The sequence below is a fragment of the Lutra lutra genome, chromosome 16, assembly GCF_902655055.1.
Source record: "Lutra lutra chromosome 16, mLutLut1.2, whole genome shotgun sequence".
NCBI classification, from domain to species: Eukaryota; Metazoa; Chordata; class Mammalia; order Carnivora; family Mustelidae; genus Lutra; species Lutra lutra.
The window spans coordinates 31,280,377-31,290,554 of record NC_062293.1 but is presented as its reverse complement, the minus strand read 5'-3'; the positions used below and the strand labels follow the sequence as shown (position 1 = coordinate 31,290,554).

The 10,178-nt window shown below is 54.8% G+C and overlaps 1 protein-coding gene across 1 annotated transcript; it reads right to left on the bottom strand.

Moving 5' to 3' along the window:
- Nucleotides 1-3,667: 3,667 nt before the first annotated feature.
- NOG (noggin) lies at nt 3,668-5,935 on the bottom strand. Its single transcript, XM_047709132.1, has one exon. It carries the CDS (start codon nt 5,051-5,053, stop codon nt 4,355-4,357), a length of 699 nt encoding a protein of 232 aa, XP_047565088.1. The 5' UTR covers nt 5,054-5,935; the 3' UTR covers nt 3,668-4,354.
- Between the last annotated feature and the right edge of the window lie 4,243 nt (nt 5,936-10,178).

Sequence of the window (10,178 nt, the reverse complement as noted above, 5' to 3'; positions counted from 1 at the left end):
GTTGTATGTGGCCTACCAGGCATGAATCCCCTAGAGCTTGAGTTGGGACTTGCCAACACATCAACTGGCACATCGTGTCCCCCAAGCCAGGTGTTCAAGTGCTTGAAAGGAGGAAGGGTATTTAGAAGAAGCATAGGCTTTGCTGTCAGCTCAGATTTTAGATCATAATTGTGTCACTTGCTGTGTGGCTTTCAGCAAGATGCATAAACCCTCTGAGCTCAGTTTCCTTATTTGGATACTAGAGACCTGATCTGAAGGTGTGTAAAGGTCCAGCCCCGTGCTTGACTCATGACAGGCCTGTGATGATGACTGCTTGCTAAATAGACACAGCAGATCGGAACTTCCTGATGCTCAACTGCTATTACATCAATTGTGGAGTGAACTCTCCCCTCATTGAAAATAAATAATTTTTATTAAAAAAAAATTTAGAAGGAGCAAAGAGCAAAGAACAAGAGAAGAGTGAAAAGGCACAGCGGAGGCTAGCTGGCCAAGCCCAACTATATTAATCCATGTGATCAGTCTGCCCCGATAGGGTCTCAGTCTTCTCATCTGTAAACTGAGTGGTGGGCACTGGAATCTAAGCTCCCCTCCAGCGCTGACATTCCAAGAGCATTAAAGAAAAAGGATGAATCACCCCTTCAAAATACCAATATGGGCTGGGCCCTCCCCCTGCTGTCCCCATCCAGCACAGCTAAGAGCTCTTAATACACAGCCAGCTTCCCCCTGCAGCTGCCACCAAACTTCAACCCCCTTTCCCAGGGGTCTCAGAAGCAAGACTGATAATGGACCCCTGGCCTTCTCCATCTCAACAGGGAACCAGATCCCGTTCCCAGATTCTGGGGGCCGGAGAGCCCTCCCCTGAGGGTGCTGGCTTTCCGTGGACATTTGGCTTTGGTATACTTGTGCATGAAGGGTGGGGAGTGTTGGAAGAGCGGAAGGAAGGAATAAAGGGAAGAGCTGAAAATAGAGGGTTGATGATTGATTTCCTGCAATCATGGCAGGAGGGCTGGACTGCCGGACACCTTGCCATTCTCTTCCAGGATTTTGAAAAAGTGGATGAGTCTGTTTCTGTAATGGTTCTAATCTCCATCCTGGGGAGGCACGGTGCCCCAGCGGCTGCAGATTCATAAGCACAGGCTGTCAAAACAGCAGAAGACACCAAGATCAATTTTCCTCCTTACAGGAGATAGACACTAGGTGACCGCAGAGGACAGTTTTCTTGCGTCTCTGCCCAGAGCTCTCTACTCCTTTCCGAGTCGATGCTATTATTAGTATTATCAACATTAATAATAATGGAGACGTAACCGGCTGTGCATTAGTCACAATGTTCCAGGAGAGCCAGCACCTCCTTCCTTCTCTTCTGGTTCTGCCTGAATCCTCCTGGGTCCTCTTCTCCGCGTCCGGAGCGGCTTGGGGCCCTGCCCTTTGGTCTGTCTTTGCGGTAGTCTGTCTCTTGCCCGTCACGTCTGCAGTAGCCCGGGTCCTCCTAGCTCACACCGGCTCTGGCTCTGAAAGCCGAGAAGCTCGCCGGCTGCGAGCGGGTTTTCCAAGTGGGCAGGGGTGGGGAGGAGGGGCGCTGGCGGGCGGGCGGGTGGAGGGAGGAGGGGGCGTCGCGGAGGGGAAGACCTCGCATTGTAATCCAATGACATTGCCAACGTGGGGGTGGGGGCGCTGGCCTCAGCGCGCTCTCCGAAGTTTTGGCTGCCCGCCCAGCTGGGAATAACTCTCTTCGCATAATTCGCGTGTTTACCAGGCATGAAAATTCTTGCTTTCGGCTCCCCCCCCCACCACCCCGTAAGCCCCCTCCCCTTCCCCCTCCCCACCACCTCCGCCCCTCGCGAGTGAAACTCTGTCTAAAAAAATATTGGCCCGGGGCACAGAAAGTTTTGCATAAATTCATAAGTGATGAATGGCTGATTTTAACGTTATTTGGGTATTTGTCAGAACTTAACAAATATACATGGGGACGGCGGTTCATAAACTTAAACATCTCAATATCCCCTTTCTTCTGGAAATAAATTACGTTTGTTTGCCGGGCTTGGAGTCTTAAGGTAGCCGACATTAGGAATATTTTAAAAGCCATCATCCATCGAGCATGTCTCCCAGGCGCCAGGAAGATTAAATGAAAGAATCATAAGATGGAGGTCTTTAACTTTTAATCCTTTTACAATGAAGCCTCAGATAGTCGCGGGGGCAGGGTGCCCTCTCTGGGGGGAATAATGCCGTTATTCCTCGGCTCTCAGTTAATGAATACCCTAACGTCTGTCCCACGGCTGACGGAGGCAGCGCCGGGGAGGGGGCTCCGGCTCCCGGGCCAGGCTATTGAAATGAGGAGCCACCGAGGCTGCGTCGGGAGGGAAGAAAGCGCCCGGCTGGAGGGACAGGGCGGGCGGGGCCCGGGGCATTGAGACTGCGCTGGGGACCCGGCGCAGGTTTGAAATAATTAGCATAGATTCGCTGGGACTCCGGCCCCGGGGTGGTGGGGGGGAGGGATTCCGGGAGGGAGGCGCTGGGAGGTGGCAGGGGGGCGGGGAGGGAGCAAAAGAGAGCGACTTTGGAGTCCAAGATAAATAAAGGGAGCGCTGAGCAGTGTCAGGAAGCCGGCCCACGTGGAGCTGCGCGGATGGGCGCCACCGCGGACTGAGGCGGAGGGACGCACGCGAGTCGAGCGCCAGCCCCAAGAAGTTGGCTTTTTAAGGGGTGGGGTGAGGGTGACATTTTGCATGTCCCTTTAAGGGGTAACACGTCTTCTGCCCCTCTCTAACCCAAAAGCTCAAAGATCCCCATTCTGCGTTCTCCTCCCTCCCCACCCCCAAGCAGAGTGGGGGTGGAGGGCGCACCCCGTTCCCGACTGCAGATCCCAGTGGTGGCGTTTTTCACCCAAATTCAGACCCCTCCGAAATCCTGACCTTCAGAGTCCTCCTTAGGTCCCGGGGCACGCGGGCAGTGGTGGGGGGGAGGCGAGTGTCAAGTCACCCAGCTGCCCCCAGCAATTCCGCTGAGGGCCTAGGGTTTGGGGGGCTCAGACCTGCAGGATCCCCGAGCTTGAGTGTTGATTCCAAAGGACCGGATCGCCTTAGCTTGCATCACTGCAGCTTCCGGGCGTGCAAAGGGTTAACACAGGCTGGTTATTGATTGGGGGGGGGGGGCGGTGCGAGGCGGGAGGGGTGGCGGGATCTGGGTGGGCGCGCTCTGATCTCTCCCACCCCCCCCCCCATTCCTCGGGGGTCAAGTTTCAGCGGCACTCCGCCCCCAGGGTAGGTGTGAAAGACACGTGTCCCCATTGTGAAGGGCCTGTCAGGCAGGACAAAGCGGCCGCCCACCCTCCCTCTACCCCCCCCCCCCACCGCCCCTTGGCCCAGCCTGGGGTCAGCTCCAGGGGGCCGGCTGGGTGTCGAGGTCAGGACGGGCCGGAGCTTTGGTGACATAGGGAGAAAAAGCCCGGAGACTGGGCAAAGGCCACGTGATGTTCGAGTGAGAGGTTTGAGAATAACCGCCCCCCCCCCCCACCATGAAAAACTGAGCGGTCATCTCCATCACACGAGAAGAGGAGATGAGCCCCTTCTCCCAACAGGCATCGTAAGCACAGCGGCACCCCTACCCGCCCCCTCCAGCCCCCACACCCCCCATCAATCACCAACACAGAGAATCGCAGTGTAGAGCGCAGTCGATTTTAGTGGTTTTCTTTAATCCTGCTCTGCACTTCTTTCTCATTTACTACACGGGATATTATAAAGAATAAATAGCAGATACTCTTAATTTACAATGATTAGTCATTCCATTTGTTCTCTATATTTACAATAACTGTAAAATAACATTGAACTCTATAGCTTCTTCGAGGTCCAAGGAAAACCAAAACACTTTCCGAAGAATGGAAAATAGCTTTTTAAAAGTCCTTCTACAAAAGTTCTCCCCTCTCTTTGTACTTTAAGAAAAAATAACTTTCCCCCCCTGCTTCGCCATGCGAAGGGCACTGGAATATAAATAGCAGGTTAACATTATTAGCGACAACCAGAATAAGTCTCTCTTTGCTCTGTTCTTTTTTTTTTTCCTTTTGCTTATTTTTTTTTAAAAATACAGTAGAAGCCGGTAACTTTTAACGTATAATACTGACCTTTTAATAAGTAAATTAAAACTGGGACCGTATATACACACACATATACATTCCTACACAGTTAAACAGTGCATTACATGAACCAGAAAGCTAGGTCTCTGTAGCCAGAAAGAAAAAAAAGTTCATTGAATTCCCTCGCTAGAGGGTGGTGGAACTGGTTGGAGACGGTGCGGGGGGGCGGGGGGAGGGCGTCAGTGGGGTTCCATCAATTGTCCGGGTGCTGGAAGGGAACCCCGAGTTCTAACATGAGCACTTGCACTCGGAAATGATGGGGTACTGGATGGGAATCCAGCCGCAGCGCTGGCCCCCGCGCCGCTGACAGCGCCACCGCAGCACCGTGAGGTGCACAGACTTGGACGGCTTGCACACCATGCCCTCGGGCACGGAGCACGAGCGCTTACTGAAGCAGCTGCCCACCTTCACGTAGCGCGGCCAAAAGCGGCTGCCCAGGTCGTTCCACGCGTACAACACCGGGCAGAAGGTCTGCGACCACAGCCACATCTGTAACTTCCTCCGCAGCTTCTTGCTCAGGCGCTGCTTCTTGCCCGGGGCCAAGCCCTCGGAGAACTCCAGCCCTTTGATCTCGCTCGGCATGGCCCCCGACGGCCGCTGCCGCAGCAGCTGGTCCAGCTCGGCCAGGTCCTCGGCGCCCGCGGCCGCCCCCCCGCCCCCGCCGGGCCGGTCCTCGGGGGGCGAGGTGGCCATGAAGCCCGGGTCGTAGTGGCCCCCGAGCAGGGAGCGCAACAGCGTCTCGTTCAGATCCTTCTCTTTGGGGTCAAAGATAGGGTCCGGGTGTTCGATGAGGTCCACCAGGGGCAGGTTGTCGCTGGGAGCCGGGCGGATGTGGAGATAGTGCTGGCCGCCGGCCGGTGCCGCCCGCAGCCCCAGGACCACCACCAGGGCGTAGAGGGTGACCCCCAGGCTGGGGCAGCGCTCCATGCCTCCGGCGCGCGCCCGGGGCTGCTGCTTCGTCCCGCGTCCCCGGAGGAGAGCACGCCGAGCCCGCGGCGCCGCCGCGCTCCCCCGTCTCTCCGGAGGCGGTTCACCCGAGGCTGGGCAGGCGCAGGGCGGGCAGCATGAGTCGCCGGGAGAGCCCTTCGCGCAGCGCCGGCTCCCACCGGCGCGGAAAGAAGGCACACAAGTTGGCCGCAACTCCTCTCCCGGGTCTATTCGGGCAGGCGGCCGCGGCGGGGCATCCGAAATTACTCCAGGGCGACGGCGGGCGCGGGGGGCGCCGGCTCCTCGCTGCCTTCCCGGGCCGGCGGCGGTGCAGGGCGCGTGGACGAGCCGCTCTCCCCTCCTCCTCCTCTTGCTGCTCGTCGTCCTGCCGCTCTGTGCAGCGCCGCTGGCCCAGCGGGTCCTAGGGGCACTTCCCTCCGCCTGCTCCGGGCTCCGCGGCCGGCTCTGCCCGGCGGACTCCAGCGGCGGCGGCGGCGGCGGCGTCCGCGCACGTTGGCACCGGTTTGTCTGTCTCGCAGGGTCCAAGCCTTTAAATTTCCTGCACTTTCAGCTCCATCACCATGGAAACCACTGACTCTCTCGGCGTTGCCCCCTCCCCCTTCTTCCCCCCAAACAACAACCCCACCCCCCACTTCTCCACCCCCGAGGAGCTGGAGCGGTACAGGCTCTGGGGGAAGCCGCCTGCACTCGCCGCGGCGGCGGCTTCGGCAGCGCCCAGGGCTGTGCCCCGCCGGACCCAGATGCCCCGGGAAGCCGACAGTCCGGCTGCCCGCCGGAGCTCACAGGCGGCGGCGGCGGCGGCGGCGGCAGCGGCGGTGGCGGCGGCGGTGGCGCTTGGCAGGTCTCCGCGCAATTTTCTCTCTCCCCCACCACCCACCCCCCTTCTCCTCCTCCTGCAAAATGCACCGCCCCCCTCCTTTCTCCTGGAGCAATGCAACTGGGGCTCTAGGCGCCCCGCCAGGGCCAGTCCTGGGGAAAGCTCTCGGCGGCGCTGGAGCCGGGCTGGAGGGTGCAGGGCCGGTTTTGGGGGGTGCTCGAGGCGGGGCTGTGAGGGTTCTCACTAGCTGGGTGCTTTGCACTGGGAGGGGAGCAGCGGGGAGGTGCTGGGGGCTCGTTTCTTCGCGCAGTCCGGCGCAAGGAATTTCTCCATGTGCATGGACCTTTTTCCCCGGGCGCGTCTCGCCTTCCTCTCTCCCAAGCTTGGTCTAAGTCCCCTCCCCCCAGGGCGTACAGACACAGACGCAGACACACACACCCAACACACACACTAAATAAACACACACACTCTAGACACACACAGACACACTTGGAGCAGGAGGACTCCGAGAGCCGCAGCGTTCCGCAGCGTGATGTAATTCCTAGGAAGCACTCCTGCACGTCTGTTACTCGGGCCCACGAGGGGGGTCCGCTCCGCACCCTCCTCCTCCTCCTTGGCCGGGTCCTGCACCCTGAGTGGCCGAGCTGCAGGGGCGCGTCCGGCTCGCCTGCGGCTCCCCTAGCCTGCCGGGTTCCGCGCGGCTGCTGCTCGCCTCCCTGGGGGCGGCGCGCCCTCTGCTGGCGCCGAGCAAGTCCTGCACTTGGCGCTGGCGGGGGCGGCCCTGTGAGGTGGGTTCATCCGCTGTCCACCCTGCCCAACTCAGCTTCTTCTTCTGTGTCGGTGTCATTGTGTGGACGTGAGTGTGTGCGTGTGTTTGCGTCCGCGAGCGCGCTGCTGGGCCTGTCCTGGTTTCGTCCGTTCTCTCCAAGCTCTCCAGGCCCTCAGTGTAAACAAACTTCCTTAGATTCCTCCGGACGCCCCCCAAATGTCACAAGAATATACTGCACCTTCTCCTTCCGCTAAATCGGCCTCAGTGGGCAAGAGTGGAGACCTAAAACTTAAGAAAGGTGAACTGGTAGTAGGGGGCCCCGAGTCCTGGCTGGGGTCTGCTCTCATATATTGACCCCAGACAAGTCACTTTTGTGGCACCATATTCCTTACTTTCTGCCTTTGTGACATAGCTGCATTCCTCTTCCAGCCCTACCTTTCTGTGATTCTAAATCAAGCTGCATGATGTTTTCTCTTCCTAAAGCATATCGATGGGAGATGGATGTTGAAATGACACTTCTGGTTAATTTTCTCTTGGATGAAGAACTGAATCTAAGCTTTAAAACTCAAACTTGGTTTCCTTTGCGGTGGATGTGATTGGAGTCTGGAAAAAGCTGAAGAAGGCTTTGGAGGAGCTGACTCAAGTATTCACCAGCATTCCACAGAGTGGAGTTAGGAGGTCTCATTGTGACAGCCTAAATCACTCTACTTTCTTTCCCCAAAGATCTATTTTTTTCCTTTCAACCTGTGTTGTCTGTGCCCCAGCACGCCCCCCCCCCCATGAATTTATCATCTGTCTAAGGAAGAAAACACACTTTCTTTCACAGAACAGTCTTTCTGCAAAACCTCAGCAGTTGGGAGGGATGGCCAGTTTCAGCTGAAAACATTTTCTTAAACATTCTCAAACTTCCAAGCCAGCAAACACACACATACACACACACACACACACATGAACTGGAGATAAGAACAACTCATTGGTGGTTTGAATTGATTTGATTGGGAAATGGTGCGACTAGAAGCTAGCACATAGGAGGATGTTACACCGTACCCCTTTCTTTCTAGTGTGCAATATGGGGGCTTGGTGTTGGTTTGTTTTCCCAAGAAACAGTCACCTATTTCCTAATGAAACAGTCACCAGAGCCATTTTGTCACTGGTGTGATTTTTAACTGGCTAAATAATTTTTCAGTGAAGAGTTCAAAAGCTAAGTTCTGGTTCAGTCTCCCTGAGATGGTAGGCTCCAATTTCATGACATTTTATTGTTCTGTTTTCTGTTTCATCCATCTTCTCTCCTTCAGGTCACCTATTTTTGTTTGAAAACCAACCCATTTCCTTTAGTCCTTTATTTAGGTTGGGTAAGTTTGACGGAACAGCAAAAAAGTTCCCTCAGGAATGAAAAACAAACCATGTTAGACAATAGATTGGGTGACCTGGTTATAGAGTGTCCACTGGGTAAAGACAACGGGGAGAAACACAAAAGAGAGAAACTCACGGTCGATCACCGCCCTCCTAGACTTTTGCAGTCCAGTTAAGCAGGGTATGACAAGCATATGAAGAAAACATCCAGAGAGTGTGGGGAGAAAAAAAAAATCTATAAATTCCCATAAGACTATAGACCAGTGTTTCACAACTTTTAAAACCCAAACCCACTTTCGATAAATATAACAATTTCATGTCCTCCTTTGTTGTTTGAAATTTTGTAATATATTGTGATGACTGAAAAAAAAAAAAAGCCAAAAGAATTAGAATACAAACTGTAGTGTTTTCAAACTATACTTAGCCTCTTTCACTGTGGGGTTGGGGCAGGGGGCGTCTTGGGTTGGAATGCTGGCCCTGCCTTTCACCAACTGTATTATCTTCTTAGCATAGGCATCTGACCTCCAAACTTCCATGTCCTCATCTGTAAAGTGGGGATGACAAGTACCTCTGAGACTCATGCTACATAGAGGAGGTAGAGAATGTCTAGCTTAGCACAGCACCTGGGGCAGAGTGCATAGTGGGCGGTATTCTTTCCACAAATCCTAGTTCATCAGGACAACCTCACTGCCCTCAACTGACCAGCCATCTCAGGTTTGGGCTAGAGAGGCTGGAAACTACTGGGGATGCTGTGGAAATAACTCCAGCACCTTTGAGTCTGCTTTCTGTCTACTTAGCATGTGCAACTGAGCTATTCTCAGTGGCTGCCGGCCTTCAGGAGTTTGGGGGTGTGGCAGAGACTGGAAATTCTTGGGGGACTCCAAAGCCCACCCATTTCAATGCCTTTGAGGCCCTACTGAAACAAGGAGCTTGACAAGCTGGACAAAGTGGGTTGTATTTCTTTAAAAGGAAGCTGTGGGGAGGGAGATGGACCTGTACAGAGAGGGATGGCTATATGCTCAGCTTTCTGATCAGGCCCTAGTCCTGGGAGGTGTTTGGACTTGTGTGGAGATTGGCTAGGGACTCAGGCAGCCACATGGGAAGAGTCTAGCGAATCAGGTGTGTAGATCCATTTTGGGCTATTCGCATCCCATGATGTCTGTGGCTGCAAAACGCTCTGGGCAAGGAAAACTCAAGTGCTCCTCTGAACAATAGCTTCAGGATTTCCAGGTCAGGGCAAGAGGACCCTGAGTGTGCTTTTATGTATCTTTCTTACTTCCAGCTGATTCTAAGCACAGACCTAAGAACAAGTCCATCTTCTTGCTTCTTTGGCCCTGGAAATACAGACCTGAGGCAGCTGCCAGTCATCTGCAAAGGACACAGGGCTTGATGCAAAAAAAAAAAAAAAAAAAAAACAACCAAAACCCTGCATCCTACCAACTTTGTGACCTTGGGCAAGTCACTTTACCTCCCTGGGCTTCCTTGATGCCGAGAGGCTGGGGGACCATGACATATCATAAAGACGACCGGAGAGCTGCCAGTGTTTAGGCCTGGCATCATCCCAGGCCTATGAAAATCATCCCCCTCTGATTCTGTCTCATGGGTCCCATAAATGTCAAATTTGATGGGCTTTTTCTTAGTGAGACCCAAAATGGCATTTTTGGACTTGACCCAACTTTGCAAAGTGAGGAAAAATCAGCCACAAGGCTTGTCACTTTCTTCTCCTGACTGCTGGAAGAATGTGAGCTCCCAAGGCCAGGGCGGTGGACTCCCCATTGCCTCCCAGGGGTTGACGGAGCCCCCGCCAGTTCAGGACGCACAGCCAGCATGGGGCCCCTTCAGCTTCACACTGTATTCTAATTTTTGGCATGTCCAATCGGTGATGGCATTCTAACAGTGAAGTCCTAACTGGCACAGCACGGGGTTGTGGGGGCAGTGGAGAGAGGAGGAGATGAAGAGAAAGGAAGGGACATAACTCCACATCGTGGGCTGGGAAAATGGGTAAATAAATGTGAAATGAATTTCCAGGAATAGAGACAAAGCTACAGACCAAAGGAGGAAAGGCGCTTGGCGAGCTTGTTACAGCGCCGAGAGCCCCTTCCCTTCCCAGGTCTGGCTCCCCCGCGCCTGCAGGCCCCCTCCCCACCCGGCTCCACGCTGGGGAA